General features: G+C 43.5%; 2 protein-coding genes and 1 pseudogene across 9 annotated transcripts in view; all 3 read left to right on the top strand.

Annotated features, from left to right (window-relative positions):
* The window catches only part of LOC307201265 (angiogenin-2-like), a 174,688-nt gene extending 171,605 nt beyond the window's left edge, over positions 1-3,083 (top strand). For 3 of the 4 annotated variants that reach the window (XM_079950324.1, XM_079950323.1, XM_079950322.1), the window contains exon 2: positions 606-3,083. In XM_079950324.1, the coding sequence (XP_079806450.1) occupies positions 632-1,078 (447 nt within the window). In that variant the 5' untranslated portion in view covers positions 606-631 and the 3' untranslated portion in view covers positions 1,079-3,083. The remainder of the gene's footprint in view (positions 1-605) is intronic. The other variant, XM_079950325.1, reaches the window with a different exon arrangement.
* Positions 3,084-5,962: 2,879 nt separating this feature from the next.
* LOC307201777 (ribonuclease-like) lies at positions 5,963-8,964 on the top strand. Its single transcript, XM_079951198.1, has 2 exons — positions 5,963-6,149; positions 8,179-8,964. Exons 1-2 carry the CDS (start codon positions 5,978-5,980, stop codon positions 8,616-8,618), a joined length of 612 nt encoding a protein of 203 aa, XP_079807324.1. The 5' UTR covers positions 5,963-5,977; the 3' UTR covers positions 8,619-8,964.
* Positions 8,965-13,544: 4,580 nt separating this feature from the next.
* On the top strand, positions 13,545-18,848 carry LOC307201276 (ribonuclease pseudogene; annotated as a pseudogene). Of its 4 annotated transcripts, none has more exons than XR_013843906.1 (2): positions 13,545-13,707; positions 17,858-18,848. The product of XR_013843906.1 is annotated as a ribonuclease pseudogene (transcript). The 4 variants fall into 4 exon arrangements; XR_013843907.1 differs by lacking the exon at positions 13,545-13,707 and adding an exon at positions 13,859-14,030; XR_013843908.1 differs by lacking the exon at positions 13,545-13,707 and adding an exon at positions 14,604-15,094.
* Positions 18,849-19,633: the final 785 nt, after the last annotated feature.

The following is a 19,633-nucleotide window of genomic DNA, read 5'->3' as shown; positions in this document are numbered from 1 at the left end:
TTAACTGAGCTTGTACAAATATCCTATCTTCTTTGCCTCCTTCTCTCTGACCCTCAACAATGGTCCAAGCTTCTTCTTTTATATTGGTTTTTTTTTTAATTGGGTTTTACAAACAAGAATGATGTTATACAAATAAGTATACCAAGTTTTCTCACGTCATTTGCATACCACAAAAAAAGCATAATAATTGTTGAAAAATATCTACAACATGTGTTTCATTATTAGTGGTGAATGCATAAATTCTTGGTTTATGAATTGGTTTAAACAATTAGGAAGAAGAAGAGGGGAAGGGGAAGACTGGGAGTGGCGAGTGGGTTGGGTGGGTGGTTGTGCTTCATTATTCTACTTAGAGTGGTTTTAAAAAATATTTAAATTGTGTCTTAAACTTCTGCTATAAGAAGATGCATAAGCTGCAATGTGACTGGTTTGTATCAATATTCACATGGTTATGTGATCATGACTAGATAACATCCACCACAACATTTGCAGATAAGAATTTGCAAGGATATACAGTACATCATTCATTTGAACTCCAAGCTGTTTCACAAAGCACCCTCTGGTGGCAAACAGAAAGCATTTACACACCCACTTTACTTTCTCCCCAGGTATCTCTTTCAGGCAGCGGTCGCCCATGATGATGCCTTTCAAGGGATTTGGCCTTGTGCTCCTCACCTTTCTGGTGTCTGTTCTGGCACTGGGAGCCTATTGTGAAACCCCCTATGAGAAGTTCCTAATGCAGCACTACGATAATCCCAAGAGCAACGTTGGAAAGCAGTATTGTGACGTCATGATGAAAAGACGTGGGCTGGACAGACCATGCAAGGAAGTGAACACCTTCATCCACGGCACCAAGAATAACATCAAAGCTGTGTGCACTGATACTGGAGGGAAGGATTATGGAAATGGGCTGAGGATCGCTCTCCGTCCCTTCACTGTCACCACCTGCAAGCACAAAGGCGGCTCAACTCGCCCACCTTGCAAGTACTCTGATAACAAGTCATCCAGATACATTGTCATTGCCTGTAATCAGAATAATGAGCCTGTGCACTTCGACGAAAGCATCATTGTCACAGTGTAAGATTTCCAACGCCCAGATCCCAAATATTCAGGTTTTTAACAATTATGCCATCCCTTGCAACTCCACTGAACCCCACCCCCCTTTGCTGCCATTCTGTCCAGCTCTGCTTTACTGCAATTAAAAAAACAAACAAAAAAAAAACACCCCTAAACCATAGTGGCAAAGAAACCTGTTTTGATTCTGTTAAACCAGCAATGTCTGTCACTATTAAACTCAGGAGAAAGTTGCATAGCATTTGATGTGTGTTTAATTTCATTTCTTTTTCTTATTGCATCCAAGGGAGGAAATATGGAATGCAGTACTGCACTGTCCGAGATTTTCTTTCGTGTTTCCGTCCACATGGGTGGTAGGCTACAACCAAATCAAACCAAGCCTTTATTACGGTCATAGACCAGCATAAGGAGGGAAGGGTACAATCATTTAAAGTCTAAAAACGTTTTGGTTTTGGTTTGTTTTTTTTAAAAAAAAGCAGTTAAAGCAGAAAGTATATATATATATAAAAGTCTATCAGAATCCCAAAGAAACAAGGAGTCTAAAAGAGGAGTTAGGAACATTAGACAAGAATGAAAGAGCAGAAAAGGTTAGTATATATAAGACTATAGCTGTCAGTCTACAGAGCACTCTAATATGAGTGCTCATTATATCTAGTTTGTGTCACAGGTCATCATCCGATGAATTTTGAGCGCTGCTGTGCAGAATCTGGAATGTATGTTGTAGCAGGATTGGTATCTGAAAGCAGCAGGGAGGTATAGAATTGCCCTGTGCACCCTGGGTACTTATGCAGTAATGGTAAGATGAGGGTAGTACAAATGTCTCTATAATAGAGACATTGGAGAAGCACATGCTCTGTTGTTTCCATTTGTCCAGAGTCACAGGCGCATTGTCTCTCCAGGTAAGCAATCTTCCTGTATCGGCCTTCAAGGACAGCTGAAGGGTGGGCATGACATCGAGCCAAGGTAAAGGCCCTCCAGCACTTAGGGACTTCGAGTTTAGCTAGACATACCATAGGGGAGGCAGAGTACCTGGACGATTCATTGGCAGTAAAAGTTGAGGCCCTGGCTAGATCCAATTGGTGTCTGCAACACATTTTATGAGAGCACGCAGGCCACAACCATTTCCTGTCAGGAATTATGGTGTGGTGGCATACAGTTATTCCAAGTGAATCATGGTTGGGGGGAACATAGTGTCTGCTGGGAGATGGATAGGAGGTTTTTTGATGCTCATGACTGAAGCAAAACCAGGTTTCAGCTAGAAAGGTATAGCAGTCAAATATTAGGGTGGGGAGCTGTCACCACTGCCTTTCTCCTTTTTTCCATTTCCCCATGCCCAAATGTCTAGATTTTCTCCTTCCATTTGACCCCCACCCATATGGTATTCACAATATAGAGTGCATATGGTTCAGCATTAATGTCTGGCAGCTTGGAATGCTTCCCCCAACACTTTCGCAACTCTGGTTCCCCACTCAGTTCTGTCCCAGTGTGCAAAGTTCATGTTTATGGACACAGCCAGTTGTCATCATGTGATCAGGCACCACAACCCCAGGGCTGCTTCTGAGCACATTCCACAGGATGCCTAATAAATAGTCATCTTGCCGTTTGTGGCTCTGTGGGTGCTTTGAGGCTGGGAGTAAATATAATGGACAATGTAAACTCCCTTCTTTGGGAGACAAATGTTCCCCTTGAAAGTGTCTGGGGATATTCAGACCCACATGGGAATCTAGCTTCCAAGGCAGCTTGGAAATCTGTTGGAAACCGAGAGAAAGATAAATCTTCAGGTGGTATTGTTATCAATAGAGCATCAACCCAAAGGTCAGAAGTGTCTCTGCAGGAGATATCCCCCTGACCATTTTTTGAGACAGTGTTTTTGAAGTGGAAGAAGCGGGGAAGAGGGAGATACTGAACCTTTACCCACCAGCTATTTTGCCCTCCTGGACCCCCTTCTAACAAGCCATTTCATTTCATTTATTGAATTTATATGCCGCCCTATGCCCAGAGGTCTCAGGGTGGTTCACAAAAAGGATTGCAATATATAAAATCAAAACAATAATGCCCCACCCCAAAAGAGCCACATTTTAAAGGGTATAGGGTGTTGATCAGGTCAGCCAAGGTAAAGGTAAAGGTAAAGGACCCCTGACAGTTAAGTCCAGTCACGAACGACTCTGGAATTGCGGTGCTCATCTTCCTGGACAAGGGAGCCGACGGTTGTCCGCAGACAGTTTTTTTGGGTCATGTGGCCAGTACTTATTTATCTACCTATTTATCTACTTATTTATCTACTTGCACTTTTTGGCGTGCTTTTGAACTGCTAGGTTGGCAGGAGCTGGGACCGAGAAACGGGAGCTCACCCCATCGTGGGAATTCGAACTGCCGACCTTCCGATCGGCAAGCCCAAGAGGCTCAGTGGTTTACACCACAGTGCCACCCGCGTCCCTCAGGTCAGCCAAAGGCCTGGTTAAAAAGGAATGTTTTTGTCTGGCGGCCAAAGGTGTATAATGAAGGCGCGAGGAGAACCTGCCTGGGGAGAGTGTTCCACAGATGGAGAGCCACTGCAGAGAAGGCCCATTCTCATGTTGCCACTCTCTTGACCTCTTGAGGAGGAGGCATATGAAGGAGGGCCTCAGGAGGTGATCTCAGGCTCCAGGTGGGTTGATATGGAAAGAGGAGGTCCTTCGGGTATTGCCTCATGGAGCACACACACACCATTATAGAGGAATGAAAAATGTGTATGTGAATAACTTCAACTTTTACAGCAAGTTAATAAATTACTAAAGCTATAAGTTAATAATTCACAGCAGCATGTGAAAGTTACAGAGAAGGTTTGTTTTGAACAAAGAAAGGGCTCTCTCTCTCTCTCTCTCTCTCTCTCTCTCTCTCTCTCTCTTTCCTTCCCCAGAGAGTTGAAGTTGCAAGGAGGACCAGTGACAGTGCACCACTGAGCAGAGTTCATTAGTGCATACAGTGCCGGATTTATGTATAAGCTAAACAAGCTATAGCTTAGGGCCCCACTCTCTTGGGGGCCCCCAAAAAAATTAAAGGAAAAAAACTGGATGTACATTTCCAAAATATAAGATACAATGAAATAAAATAAAACCTACATACAGCAAGAGTGTTTTGTGTTGTGTAGGCTCCTATTTGTTGTGTGTAAATGGCTTAAGATACCTATTAGGTCCATAAATTACCATATAGGATATATTCAACACAAAAAACAGAAACAATTTGTTGTTGACAAAGGACAAGTGGACCTATAAGGGGCCTAATTACCTTCAGTAGCTTAGGGCCTCATCAAACCTAAATCCGGCCCTGAGTGCTCATGTTGATGTCACTGGTCACCCTTGCACATTCTTAACTTAAGATAACTTAAGTGCCCAACTAGATCAGGCCAAAGGAACAACAGAAGGTGTTTTATACTGAGTCAGGTCACTGGCCCACCTAGCTCAGTCTACACTGACTGGCAGTGGCTTTGCTTTGCATACAAATAGTCCTGTGTTCAATCCCTGAAATCTCAAGGTAGGGTGGGGAATGTCCCCTGCCTGAAATCTTAGAGAACCATTGGCCTCACTCAGTATAAGGCAGAGAAAGCGTGTTCTCCTTCAGGGAGAGCACGTGTTGCGGTGGGGTCTACTGAGCCACCCCCTTTGTTGCTGGGTAAGTTCTCCAAGATGGCCAGGGGGCATTGATTGGATTGCCGAGTTGCTGGGGCAAAAGTTATGTTGCAATTTTGGTGGGAGGGGTAAAAGGTTTAAATACTCTGCACGCAGCCTTGTACTTTCTCTTTTGCTGCGTGCAACGGATCACCCGCCCACCCGCCCTAGAATAAGGGGTTTGTTGCGTTGACCTTGCTATGCCTGTCATGGGGTCGTCTGCCTTTGAGCAGGGGCCTGGTAGGAATTTTTCCACCTGGCAAATTGGCTGGCTGGGTGGTTTTTGCCTACTGCGTAGCAAATCGTCACAACTTGTAAGGTTGTGGTTAGGCATTGGTTATAAATCTGGTGGAGGAGGGGTTAGGATAGGCTGGGCCTGCCCCTCCATGGTTGCTGCGGAAAGGGAATTCCATTAAAGGAATCCTGGGGCTTGCCATCTTTTCGTCCAATCCCTGGAATGGGACTAGGGCCGGCAAGCTTTCTGGGAGCAGGCAGGTGAGAGTTGAGGGTCTGTGTCTCAGCTCCAATTCTTCCCCGACTTGCTTTCCCCCGTACTGTCTTTCGGTGGTGCCCGGAAGTCAGTTCTGTCCCCAGGCATAGTGCCTAAACAACCACTCACAGTTTGTATTTTAATAAAGTTGTGGCCAAAATCATGCCAAAAATCTTAAAACAAAAATTACGTGTCCGTTGTGAGTTATTTTGGGGGGTGGATTGGGGACCTCGACACGCAATGCAAGACTATCAACAGCACAGACCCATGCCACAAGATTCAGGTTTCAGCGAGGGAAGATGGACAAGTTCTGCGCCATTTCCCTTTCAGAGGGAGAGGAGGCTGATCTGAACTGCTCTTCCTTAGCTTCAAAACGCAGTCATCTTCTTCAGTCTAATTTTCTCAGCAGCGGTTATTTACTCCTCCCTGGGTCCTCCTAACTTGGTTGATGTGTAACAGAATAAAGTGGCCAGCGTGTTTTCCTTTCCAAATATTATCAGTTCCAGATGCTCTGCATCTTTTCTTTCCTTAGAAACATGAAACAAAAGTCTCTCCCCCCTCCTGCTGCCCTTGATCAGCAGGGTGCGGTTTTCAGCCTTGTCCTGGCTTTGTCAACACTGAGGCCCTGACACATTTTGGCAGCACAGCACCTTTTCAAGGGCGAGATGATGATGTTGATTTTTTTTATTAAAAAAAATTGAACCAGATCCATTTGTTAATAAGCAACGAGTGGTCTAGAACCAGCCAATTTGCCTCAAACAGCTTTGCAATGGAGCCTCCCACTTTTCCACACAGTCCAGAGGATTGCAAAATATGCTATTTTTTTTTTTTAAAAAAAAAGGTTTTCTGGGAACTTGATCTGTTTCGCCATCTCGGTAAAACAAGATCTCGAGAAGGGCAAAACACAGCTCAGAAGGGGACCATTTTGCTCTGCAAGGCAGGTAGGATCTGCTGAAAAAAGTGAGGGGATTAGGGCCCAAGCATTCAAATGAGTTTCTATAATTAAATGTTCTGGAGTGTATGGGGTGTTAGGGGAGGGGGTAGTATCTGTGGTGTCATGCTCCTTCTTCTCCCCTTTCCTTTGGTCCCCACCCTGCACTCAGCTCTCACCTGTGGCTCCCAGAAGCTGTCAGCATGTGACAGCAGCCACACCCCAGAACAGTTTTGACTGGCAAGCTAAACCAGGTGAGGGCAGCCGATGGGCCTCAAACCCTCAGTGAGTTAGGGGCTTCCGCTGCATGTGAACAGTGCCAGATTTAAGGTAAAGGTAAAGGTACCCCTGCCCGTACGGGCCAGTCTTGACAGACTCTGGGGTTGTGCGCCCATCTCACTTAAGAGGCCAGGGGCCAGCGCTGTCCGGAGACACTTCCGGGTCACGTGGCCAGCGTGACAAAGCTGCATCTGGCGAGCCAGAGCCGCACACGGAAACGCCGTTTACCTTCCCGCTGGTAAGCGGTCCCTATTTATCTACTTGCACCCGGAGGTGCTTTCGAACTGCTAGGTTGGCAGGCGCTGGGACCGAGCAGCGGGAGCACACCCCGCCGCAGGGATTCGAACCGCCGACCTTTCAATCGGCAAGTCCTAGGCGCTGAGGCTTTAACCCACAGCGCCACCATATACGCTAAACAAGCTATAGCTTACAGCCCCACTCTCTTGGGGGCCCCCCAAAAAATTAAAGGAAAAAAGCAACTGGATGTACATTTCCAAAATATGATAAAAAACAAATAAAATAAAACCTACATACAGCAACAGTGTTTTGTGTTGTGTAGGTTCCTATGATGTAAGTCATGGGCCCCGCCTGCTAGCCTGCTCCCTAAAATATCACTGGTTTGCTCATTTCTATATATAGGGTGCCTAAATTCTGCATGAGGGACGCGGGTGGTGCTGTGGTCTAAACCACTGAGCCTCTTGGGCCAATCAGAAGTATAAAAAATAATCATTTTTTTCCATCTTACTGTAGGTTTTGTTTCATTTTAAAAAATAAAATTTTATTTTACGGTTTATTGTTGTTTATATTTTGAATGGCATGTATATGGGGACAGTTAGGGAGGTGAGGGCTGTCTGAGCACATGGAGCCTGAGTTCCCATTTGCTCTGCTGCACCAGCCTCCAGTGGTGCTTATCACTGATCGATCAATCTCTCAATCTATGCTATGGCCCCGCTTCTCTACCTGGAGCTATGACAGGAGATGAGGGAAAACCCCAACTATCTAAACTATGTGTTCAACACAGATGAAAAAGCTTGTGACCTCATAAACAGCTTTCTAGATTGTACTCATTTGTTATCCTGGCATAAGACTAAAGCAGAAGACTAAAGAATCAACTCAACCTCCCTGCTTTTTAACATGTTCTACACTGAGCTTTTTGCAATCGGCTTTGGTGAGCTGAGCCATCCTTTCTGTGACACTTCCTCCTTCCTGCAAAGAGCTTTCAGCTCCTTCTCTTCCCAGATATTGGTGGCCCTTACATGCTGCTCAAGCGACCTTTCTTTGTAGAAGCCGCATTTTGTTAACATTCCATGAGCACCTCTTTCCCACTCAGAGGTTAGAACACTCAGGAATGACATCACAGAAGGCCAGCCAATGCCTGCGGAGGATCTGTGTTGATATTCAACCTAGCCAATCAAAGCAGTGGCCGTTCTTCAGCTTTTACTGTAAAGTGGTACCTCGGGTTAAGAACTTAATTTGTTCCGGAAGTCTGTTTTTAACCTGAAACTGTTCTTAACCTAAGGTACTACTTTAGCTAATGGGGCCTCCCACTGCCGCCGCACCACTGCTGCACAATTTCTGTTCTCATCCTGAAGCAAAGTTCTTAACCTGAGGTATTATTTATGGGTTAGCGGAGTCTGTAACCTGAAGTGTCTGTAACTTGAAGTACCACTGTATATAGTCACACAAAACTATATACAAATTGCCTTACAATTTTTTTTAAAGAAATAAATAATAATTCCCTTCTCCATTCCTAAGTGCAGCGGACACCATGGCTCAGATGACTGCCTGCTGGCTGCTGCTATTCCTGATGGTCCTGCCAGCGCTTACCCAGAGGGAATCCCGTTACGAGAAATTCTACCGGCAGCACATCGACTTCCCAAAGACCAGAAGCGACTTGGATGCCCGGCGCTATTGCAACCTCATGATGCAGAGAAGGGGGATGACCGACAGTGTTTGCAAACCTTCCAACACCTTCATCCATGGGGACCCCATGGCCGTGGATGCCACCTGCAGTGACGGGGGGACCTACGCCAGCGAGAATTACTATGACAGCAACACACCCTTTGACCTCACAGCTTGCCGCATTCTTGGGGGAGGCTCCCAGAGACCCCCCTGTAACTACAGAGGCAGGTCCACCTCCCAGCGCATTCGAGTGGGCTGCACTAACGGGGTGCCGGTTCACTTCAAAATGCCTCTTTAGATGTCTCTGTTTACTTGTATTGAATCACAATGCTTTAAATCCCTTTTTAGAACCGGGTAGAATTTTTAAAAAATCTATTTCTGTTTGTGTATCTCAACTGCAATTTGCCTTTTCAAATGCTGCTGTTTGCTTTCTCTGAGGCGCAGTCCCTCCAGTCTTTACCTCCTGCTTTTGTATTTTAATAAAATGCATGCCATCTAGTGGTCATAAAGCAATATGAATGCATTTTCCTATCCTTGCATTTTAACACCCGCTAAAGATTAAGGCTGAGATCTGAGAACACCTGTGACTGAATGGTCTTCTCTTGCAGTTTCATGCAATAAAATATTCCTTTGCATATGTAGAACTGTGTTGTTATTTGCAATAAAAGACAGCAGTGAAGTGGCAGCCAGCTAAACATGCCCTACTCCCGGACACTCCATTCCACCCCTCTTTGAACTTTTTAAAGGTCCTCAAAACTTAAGGTCTCCCCGCTTGGGCACCTTAGTAAACTTTGGGGTTTCCCAGGACCTCTCCTTTTGTGTGTGGATAGTGTTTGTTTGACTATGGAGTTTAAATGTGTTTACTATATATACCAGTAGCCTCATAAAGGGCATTGTTCAGGAATACAAACAAACAAACAAACAAACAAACAAACAAACAAACAAATCCAATCTTGAAAAGCTTCAGTCTACCATTTTGTTGCATGATGATGTAGTATGAGTGTATCCAAACAAAGAGCCGAATTTCTCCCGCATCTCTTCCAGGGACGTCAGGTGTTGATTCTGGTTCCTGGGGAGTAGTCAATTTGGAGAACAAGTTATAGTTCATTGTTAAGAGCACAATAATGTCCCCAGTTCAGTCCCTGGCATCTACAGATTTTGCTTTGTTTTTAAAGTTATCAGGTAGTTTGAATGGCCTCTGCCTAGAATGCAATATTGAACTAAGTAGGTGACCTGCTAGAAGGCAACATGTTCCATTCTAACAGGCTCAAAAGCAGCAACTTAGAATTCATTATTGAAAGTTGTTAAAACAAATTATTGTAACATGAATAGGATGAGCCATGAATGCACAGGAACCTATGAAAACATGGGTTCTGGTGGCTGATTTTTTGTGATGTTTTCTAGTCTGCACCACACAAATTTTCTTTTAGCAGTTTATTACCAGTATCAAAATGGGACGTGGGTGGCGCTATGGGTTAACCCACAGAGCCTAGGACTTGCCGATCAGAAGGTCGGCGGTTCGAATCTCTGCGACGGGGTGAGCTCCTGTTGCTCGGTCCCTGCTTCTGTCAACCTAGCAGTTCAAAAGCACGTCAAAGTGCACGTAGATAAACAGGTACCACTCCGGCGGGAAGGTAAACGGCGTTTCCGTGCACTGCTCTGGTTCGCCAGAAGCGGCTTAGTCATGCTGGCCACATGACCCGGAAGCTGTACGCCGGCTCCCTCAGTCAATAAAGCGAGATGAGCGCCGCAACCCCAGAGTCGGTCACGACTGGACCTAATGGTCAGGGGTCCCTTTACCTTTACCTTTACCTACCAGTATCAAGAGGTGTGGTTCTCAGTGTTGGCAACAGCAAACCTGTTCAATGACGCCATTACTCTGAACAAGCTAAATTGGCTTGTGAAAGTCACCTTTTGTAATCTCAAGTGTTTGCACACTTCCCCCCAGAAGAGAGGCCTCCATTTGACCACAGAAGTTGGTAGGGGTGTTTGGAAACAGGCCAACGACCAAATGATTGATATGTTTCTAGACATTTTTCAAAGGGGAGGTAGGAAGTTGCAAGGCAGCGGTTGGCATGCCTCATGAGGCAACGTATCTGCCAAGATTGAACAGTCTTGTTTGTTCCTCTAAAGAAAACAGAAATGACAAAATCAACCAAACACTGAAAACATAACTGAATCAGAGCCCCAAATGAGTACAGGGAAGAAAAACACCAAAGTAGTTAAAATGAACGTAAGGAACGTAATGTAATAATAGCCCTGCTGGACCAAACTGAGTATTGCAGGGAGATTAAAAAGCACTAATTGTCCATTTGTTTCTTTTAAGTGACTGCTGGAAATGGGGCAGCCCCTCCTAGTGAGGCAGGCCAGCTACAACCTGTTTCGCCTGGAAAAAATCTTAGGCAGTGAAAAGGCTTTTGGCTTTACCTAGATGGGTTTGCCCCAGCCATCACCTTTGGGATAAGAAATGGGAGACTGGGTAAGAGATAAGCAAGAGAGTGGCTCCAATAGGCTGGTGAACAATAGCTTATGATAAATTCAGAAAATCCTCCTGCCTACAATGGATTGCTCCTGTTTGCTACTCCTTTATTAGTGGCCAAATATTGACCGACTCAGGAGACAATGGTGTTCCCATCTCAAGACAAGGCCTAGGATCAGAGCTAAGCATGTCCAGAATGTTGCTGAAGAAATCTAGCGTTTACACTTCAGAGTTCAACAGAAGTGCAACCCTCTGTGAAACTGTACTGTCCTTTGTGTTTCATGGAGTTCTGTTGCTCTAATAATTATACAGTTGGAGTGTAGAGAATAGGGAGTCATAGAGTTGGACCCAGCTGTTGTTCCTCGTAAGAAGGGAACGTCTATCAAAAATCAGTGAGGAGAATATTGAGCTACAGTCGTACCTTGGTTTTCGAATGGAATCTGTTCCGGAAGTCCGTTCGACTTCTGAAAACGTTCAAAAACCAAGGCGCAGCTTCCGATTGATTGCAGGAGTTTCCTGCAGTCAATCAGAAGCCACGGAAGCCGTGTTGGATGTTCGGCTTCCCAAAAACGTTCACAAACCGGAACACTCACTTCCGGGCAGAGCCGTAGCTAGGTGATCTTGTGCCCCTAGCAAAACTGTCCAGATTGCGCCCCCAGCCACTGACAAATTAGCTCTTCTTTCCGCCTCTCCTCCAAACCTACCCCCATTCAATTCACCCTCTATTTAAAACCTTTTCTTAAGAGACAATAATCAATATTTTTATTTCTAGACATATTTATGGACATATTTTCAGCCAAATTTGCACGCACCCCCCTCGCCTGCATCCCTGGAACGGCCCTCCTCACCACTCCCTAGCTACAGCTCTGCTTCTGAGTTTGCGGTGTTCGGGAGCCAAAACGTTCCGAGTTGCAAGGCGTTCGAGAACCAAGGTACAACTGTACGTCTTTTTGCCACTGCAGGAGAAAAAAAGCATTGATGTATGTTTGCTCCATGCTACTAACAGGTTTCTTCATTTCCACCAACCTCATCCTACTTAGCTTCCTCCCTTGCAAGATGAAGAAATACAGAGGTGTCTTAGTTTCTGGGATGTCTGTTCACAATGCACATGATCGCTTTTATCTTGGAGGTGTGTCTTTTACAGCTCCATGGAAGGTTTTTTTCTCTCTTTCTCTACATATATATACACACTTTATAAATTTGATAATATTGGAAAGAGGGCCCCAGTTAAAATCACCCTTGACTCTCTTGCAGCTTGGCACAAATTCATTTATAAGCCCTGAAATCTTTTATTCCTCAAGTGGCGTTTCTCAAGACCTGTTGACAGTAAACACAGTTTCAGAGCTACAAAGGGTTCGTCGTAAGAATTAATATGCATGTTTGATGAGTGAGTGTTTCACTGCATGCATATGTAACCTGTGAACTGCAGGGTGAAGCCAGGGTGAACTGCAGTTTCTCAGTCTGGATACGTATGCATAGTAAAATGCATGCATTGCAACCAGCAGCATGCAGTGGATGACTTGCCGGGTCCAACATGAAAGTGCTGTCTGCTTTGTAAAACTCACCGAGTCCAGTATGTACAAAATGCAAATCCTATTTTGTCAGTCCCGTAGCACATTCGTATTCTAATTTCTTCATCTTCTCTTGTCTTTTTCTATCTGATGTATTCCTTAGAAGAGTACAACATTAAATCATTTGAACACTGGCACTGGTTGATGCTGGCACAGGCAAACAAGATGAGGGTTTCTAGATATTTCCCTGTTTCGCCCCAAGGGGCTTCAACAGCTGTGCGTGGTTCTAAATCATATAAACATAGACACTTTGTAATATATCAGCTGTACACATTACAAAGAAATATACAAGCATATAATAAGTGTACATACCGTTACTGTATATAACAGCTACATGGAACTTATTCGTGATAGATTTTCAGTTGTGGTAAACCTGTAAGCCTGAGTACTCTTCCTTTAAGATTGAATTAATACGAATTATCAGCACCTGTCGCCTTAGCTAGTGTTGCCCCCTTATACAGTACTCAAGCTTACAGGTTTACCATGACTGAAAATCTATCGCAAATGAGTTCCATGTTATGTACATTTATTATATCTTTGTATGTTTATTTGGAATTTGTACAGCTGATATATTAGAAATTAGAATATGAATGGACTACAGGACTGACAAAATAGGAACTGCATTTTGTACATCCTGGACTCGATGGTCAACTGAATAAGCTACATTTTGATATGTTATGTCACGATGTTCATTTTGACATTATGAGAAGCTGTATCTAATTTTGAGAAGTAGTTTCTAGCAAATAACTTTATTTAAAATTTAAAGATTTAAAATTTACGGCTTGTAGTGCTTTAAAAGAAAATTATATGAAAAGGATGTATTGATGGTATTTATCTCCAGTAAAGTTAGCTAAAATGTATAAGAGTGTTTATTGCGGGGGAGGAAGGGAAAGGAGGTTGTGAGCCGCTTTGAGACTCCTTAGGGTAGTGATAAAGCAAGATATCAAATCCAAAATCCAAAAATCCAAATCCATAAGAATTTATCTAATGTGTGCTGGAAGTGTAAAGATAAAATAGGTACATTTTATCATATGTGGTGGTCATGTAAAAAGGCAGTAGGCTTCTGGGAAATGATTTATAACAAACTGAAAAAAAAATGTTTAAGATAACTTTTGTTAAAAAAAAACAGAGGCATTTTTATTAGGAACAACAAGTGAAGGCTTACCAAGAAATGTTAAAAGATTATTTATGTATGCAACCACAGCAGCAAGGATGCTATTTGCCCAAAGATGGAAGGAAGATAAAGTTCCAGTGATGGAAGAATGGATAACAAAGAGGACAGACTATGCTGAAATGGAAAAGATGACAGGGAAGATCCGCGAGCAAGATGAAGAAAAGTTTGTACAAGACTGGAAAAAAATTATAGAATACCTTAAAGTTCACTGTGAAGAGTTAAAAACTTTAGGAGGATTCATACAGCATCTATGAAGTACCATGTACAGTAGAACCTCAGCTTATGTTACCCTCAGGTAACGTAAACTTTGGGTTGCGAAAGCAGCAAACCTGCTTCTGGGTTTTGCTGCTTGCACAGGAGCAGAAGCTATCTCTGTGCCACAGCCATGTGTGTGCGCAGAAGTGGTACCTCCAGTTGCAAAACCTCAGGATCCGGCCAGAGCTCCGTAACGGATCCTGTTTGGACCAGAGATATCACTGTATTAAGGTGATTAATGGATTTGAGATTGAATGGAAAACAAAACAAAGGGGAGACATTGGCAACCGGGGGGGGGGGAGTCAAGAAGTGGAAAATAATTAATTAGCTTTAATTTGTGTTATGTTGAAAATTTCGAATAGTTTTTTTTTTTTTAAAAAAAGACAGTTCTAGCATCCACCCAAACAGGGAATAATTAGGGGGTAAGCAAATCTGTCAGTTTCATTTTCTCTCCAGTTCTCATTTTTAAATCCAATCTTAAATTCACCACCACAGCAGTTTCATTTTTTAAAAAGTCTCCATGAAAATTCATTCATTTTGTGTGAATTTCTCCTAATACATACATGTTTTATGCCATTTTGCCCAATGCATACTTTTTTTTGCAAAGCAATTTGCCCTTCTTTAATGCCAGTTTAATGTGATTCTCAATCATATGTGCATTTATTTATTTATTTTAATTATTTTACATATGCATTTATAAGCACACTTTACTCCAGCACATGCATTCTTGCACACATTGCCTGGCAGCAGAACTGCACTGAAAAATTCATGTGCGAATTTTAAGGTCGATGTGCGAATTTTAAGGTCGGCCATTTTTCAATAGGCAGAATGTTCCAGAAAGTGTGAATTAAGTATGTTGACCATTAAGTGCGAATTGAATCAAATTTCTTTCCCATTCCCAGTAACAGTATTGTTTAAATCAATCAAGAAGTAATGATGATGATGATTTGCAGGATTCACACACCCAGGAGAAATATTCAGAAGGATTCAGGAAGTAGTGTTATCTTTACTGGTTAACAGAGAGACTTCAAACCACGATGAGGTCAACTGTGTCTTGATCCTCAGTGCATTTGTTCTTCTTAATCCCTACCCTCCATCTCAGTGATCCACACATTGTCTGCCTGTTCAATCCAGCTGCATGTGATCAGTACTAACCTTTTACCAGCAGCTGGCTAGGCTGGGTATAAAGATCCCAAGGGGAAATGTTCAGTTCTACAGGAAACCAAATTCACTGCTCTGACAGCCCCCTGGGTGATTTGGAGGCATTTCTGAGTAGTGCTGGCTGAGAAGATCGCGTAAGTTGGTGCAGAAATCGTTCTGGGTGATAAAATTGTGGTCCTTAGCTTGTGTCAGGGAGTGAGGCTGAGTTTGTTGCCAAAGGAAACATTGGTTGCAACCCAGCTAGACTTACACCGTGTAGGCTAGGGGTGGGGAAGCTGCCAACCTATGGATACTATTGGACTTCAAACCCCATCAGTGCCAGCCAGCATGCTGAGTGGTCAGGGATGATGGGATTTGTAGTCCACAACATCTGAAGGGCCACAGGTTCGCTCTTCTTGCTGCGAAGGGAGAATGGAGGGGCCCTTGCTGTGACAATTTACAGGTCAAACTACGTGAGGCGGTGGCAGCCCTGTTTGTTTCCTCGTGCGCATTTGTGACGCAGAAGATGGAGAGGAGAGATTTTGTGTTTGGCATAAAAATAAACACGAACGTTTGCAGGGACCCTTCCCAGCACCACCTCCCTATGGGCCAGTGCCTGCTTTCTCCCCCATCCCAGCTCCAGTATCAACTAGGCGGTAAAGAAGGGGAGAGTGGGAAGGCTTAGGTCCCTTCAGCTGCATGTGTGTTATTTGGCCTTAAAAGCACCTCCCTCCCTTTTTAAATACATTTTTATTAATTTTTTAACATATCATTTCCAACAATCATTTAACATAAATTCTTATGCAATATTTTAGACTTGGGTCAACTACCTACCCCTGAAGATTTTCCATTCTTTATCACTTAATCTGCATTTCTTAATTTCTCTATTACTTTTGATTGTCCTTAACTGATAAATCTCTTCATAGTCTTCCTTGCAATATTTCACATAGTCCTCCTTACAAAACTTCTTGCAGTCCTACTAGCGTAATCTGTTTATTACCATTGCTTTTCAAATAGTTCAAATATTTACTCCAGTCCTCTAAGAATCTCTGGTGCCGCAGGTTTCGAATCCTTCCTGTCAGTTTGTCTAATTCTGCATAGTCCATCAATTTCATCTGCCACTCTTCTTTCGTCGGTAATCCTTTCCGGTAATCCTTTCCATTTCTGTGCCAATAATATTCTTGCTGCGGTTGTGGCATACAAAAACAATTTACAATCCTGTCTATTAATATAAAAGCACCTTTCTCAGCTTTGTAAATGTGAAGAATATTCACTGACTAGAAGCAGAAATCATCCTTTCCTATCACTGAACACCCGTTATGCTGGCTGGGGCTTATGGTAGTTGGCGCTGAAAAGCTTCTAGAGGGGGGCACAGGATACCCAGACTCTGTGCTCCCCCCAGACTAAAAAAAAAGATTCTAACAGTATGTGCTTTGCAGTCATGACACACAAGAAGGTCTGAAGTGTGTGACTGTGTGTTGTGTGTGAGAGAGAGAGAGAATAAGGCATCCACGACTGTCCCTCAGAGGAAAGGGGGTCTCATGTAGCACTGATTCCCTTCCACACAGCAGAATTATCCAGAAAGTAAACCTCTATTGCTGAGCCTCTGACTAACTGAGCAAAAGGGTGAGGAATGTGTGAGACCCCTGAAGGTCTAGTTCCTTGTTACAATGGTAACAATACCTAAGTTTTTTTGGGGGGGGGGGTTGGTTTTTTACTTGTTCGAAAGAAGTTATTTCCCCTCCCACATTTAGTGCTTCTTCTCTTACAAAATGGTAAATAAATAAATAATGGTAAACCCTTTTGTTCTCCAGGACTGTTCCCTTTCTTTCTGTCTTTTTTAAAATTACCTGTTATGTCCCAGAGCTGAGTCTTGCCAATGAAACCCACCTGTGGGTTTGTTCTAGTCCATGCAGAGCAAGAATTTGTGTGTGTGTGTGTGCGAGAGAGAGAGAGAAAGAGAGAGAGAGAGAGAGAGAGAGAGAGAGAATAAGAAATTGCTAAAAGAGCACCTTTAAGATGATCACTTGGTGTAATGTTGAAAACACAGTCCTTGTGCCTTTCAAAAAGTGGGAATTCCGGCGTGTTTGACTTTTCTTTTCCCTGCCACCAAGCTATGCCTGATACACACCCTGCTTTGATAGAGAACCCTTAAAACATATGAGAGACTTTGCCCTCTTTTGCATACGGGCACCGTAAAAACATTCCTGAACAGAAATTGAAGGCTATCACAATCTCTCTCACACACAGTTTCTGCTTCATGACAGGCTAGCTATTGTTCTCTGTTGCCATCTAGCGTCAACTGCACTGACCTAGCCTACTTTTGCGGCAGGTGTCTTGAGACTGGGGCAAAGCAGCTCTCTCACATTGGTACTGTACAGCTAGATGCAACCATTTGACTTAAACCCCACAGAGCAGCTGCCAGTCAGTGTGGACAACATTGATTTAGATGGACCAATGGTCTGTGTTTGATGGTAAACAATACTTCTTATGGTATTGTTCAGTGCTTTTTTATAAAAAAATGTTTAGGGGTACTCTCATTTTAACTCAAGAAAATCCCCATTTTATAGTTCAGATCAGGAAAGATAAATACAGTAAATGGACAAAAGTACAAAGATTCACAAAATGTTTAGGGATATGCATATCCCTGCATCACCCCCAGAATAAAACCACTTGTATTGTTCACTGCATCGCCAACGATGCAAGCAAAAATCAAGTAAAACAAGTAAAAAAACTCCATGCAGAGTTTCGATTTTTCTGTTTTGTTTTCCTGTCAGTCACGCTTCTTTAAATGCTATTTTTTATCTTGACCTTCATTTGCAATGCGTATTTGTTTTACGACACACTGCAACCCATTTTTTTAAAATGTAACATGATGCGAAATAAACATTTCACTTGCTTCCTTTCGATGGCTGCAGGTTCGTCAGAAATCAGCAGCAACAATGATCTCCCTGAGAGGAAACGAAGCGCTATTGCTGCTCCTGTTGGCCTCCTGCCTGATCGTAAGCCGCGTCTCCTCACAGAATCCTCGGCACGAGAAGTTCCTGAGGCAGCACAGCGACTTCCCCCGGACCAATGTGGCCGGGCAGGATTACTGCGGGGCCATGATGCTGCGCCGGGGGATGACGAGGCCTTGCAAAGACACCAACAGCTTTGTCCATGCGCCCAGGAGCAACGTGAAGGACATCTGCAACAGAGGCGGAACCCATTACCGCCGGGCCCTGAGGCTCAGCAGGGCACAGTTATCCGTCACCACCTGCAAGCTGCAGGGAACTTCGCGGGGCCAGTGCCGCTACTGGGCCCACACGGGACAAAGGCATATTCTCATAGGTTGCGATGCATCAGGATGGCCTGTCCATTTTGAAGAAAGCAATTTCATGTAGGGCAGGCTTGCTTTTTCCACTTGCAGCGAGAGCACTAAACAGCTGTAAAAATCTTTGAAAGCAGGCGTTCCACGGAGCTCACTCACAACAGAATTGTCACTTGAATCTCACTTACCCAAAGTTCTCAGTTAACGTATGTATAGTGTAGTAAGAATTCGCCTATTATTTCTTGGGAAATAATTGTGTACAGCTGGAAATGTTGGCAGCGTTAAGATGAATTCAACAGTGTAAATAAGTTTTGATGGATGCTTTTTTCTGGGGTGCGCATACCCCTAAACATTTTTTGAATCTAAGTTTGGCCTCATTGAGGGGCAGTATTTCAATATGAATAGGAAAATGAGAGTACCCCTAAACATTTTTTTTTTTAGAAAAAAAGCACCGGATGGATGTAATAATGGAATGCTGAATGGTTTAGTTTTTTGTAAAATATGCAGGGATTTATGATATGTAAAATGAACCATAGAAAGAGAAGAAGGGAAGTCATTGATATTTTAAGGATGTAAAAATGAGTATATTCAACTGTAAAACACAAAATTTAATAAAAATTATATACAAAAAAAGAAAGAAAAGAATTCACCTATTATTTATTTTACAGAGGCTCATCAATGTAACGAAACATGGCATTGTCCATGCCTTGGAACATTGCAGGGCTGCTCACTATATAACCCATTAAGCCGGAGATTCCATTTGGCCACTTGCCAGGGACATTAAAATTCAGATTAAGGTGTTATCAGATACCTGTCAGGCCACATAATACAGGGGTAGGGAACCTGTGGCCCTCCAGATATTGCTGAACTCCATTATCAGATCCAAAACTGTGGGATTGAATCATCCAGAGATTTCATGCCACATCGAACAATGTGTTGCCCAAATTCAACTGATATACAGTGGTACCTCAGGTTACATATGCTTCAGGTTACAGACTCCGCTAACCCAGAAATAGTGCTTCAGGTTAAGAACTTTGCTTCAGGATGAGAACAGAAATCGTGCTCCGACGGCGCAGCAGCAGCAGGAGGCCCCATTAGCTAAAGTGGTGCTTCAGGTTAAGAACAGTTTCAGGTTAAGCACGGACCTCCAGAACGAATTAAGTACTTAACCCGAGGTACCACTGTACATGGATGGGCAAAAGAGAGCAGCTGTTTTCCTGCCCTGTCTCTGATACTACTGGCAGGTGTCCATGCTGAGGTTCATTTGCATATGCCGTAAACCCACAAGATCCAAGACACATAAGGTCAATCCGCATGGTAGGTTACCCAATTCTATCCAGAGCCGTCTCTCCTCCGCACATATGGGACATACTGGAGATAGGTA

This window comes from Podarcis cretensis (assembly GCF_951804945.1).
Source record: "Podarcis cretensis genome assembly, chromosome: 13".
NCBI classification, from domain to species: domain Eukaryota; kingdom Metazoa; phylum Chordata; class Lepidosauria; order Squamata; family Lacertidae; genus Podarcis; species Podarcis cretensis.
The sequence above is the reverse complement of the archived record's forward strand: the minus strand, read 5'-3'. Positions and strand labels throughout refer to the sequence as shown.

What these genes read in the sequence shown, in the direction of transcription:
- LOC307201777 (XM_079951198.1), top strand. Translation starts at nt 5,978, where the DNA reads ATGGAGCCTCCCACTTTTCCACACAGTCCAGAGGATTGCAAAATATGC. An exon ending in CATTTTGCTCTGCAAGGCAG is followed by an intron (nt 6,150 to 8,178) that starts GTAGGATCTGCT and finishes TCCTAAGTGCAG; the next exon opens with CGGACACCATGGCTCAGATG.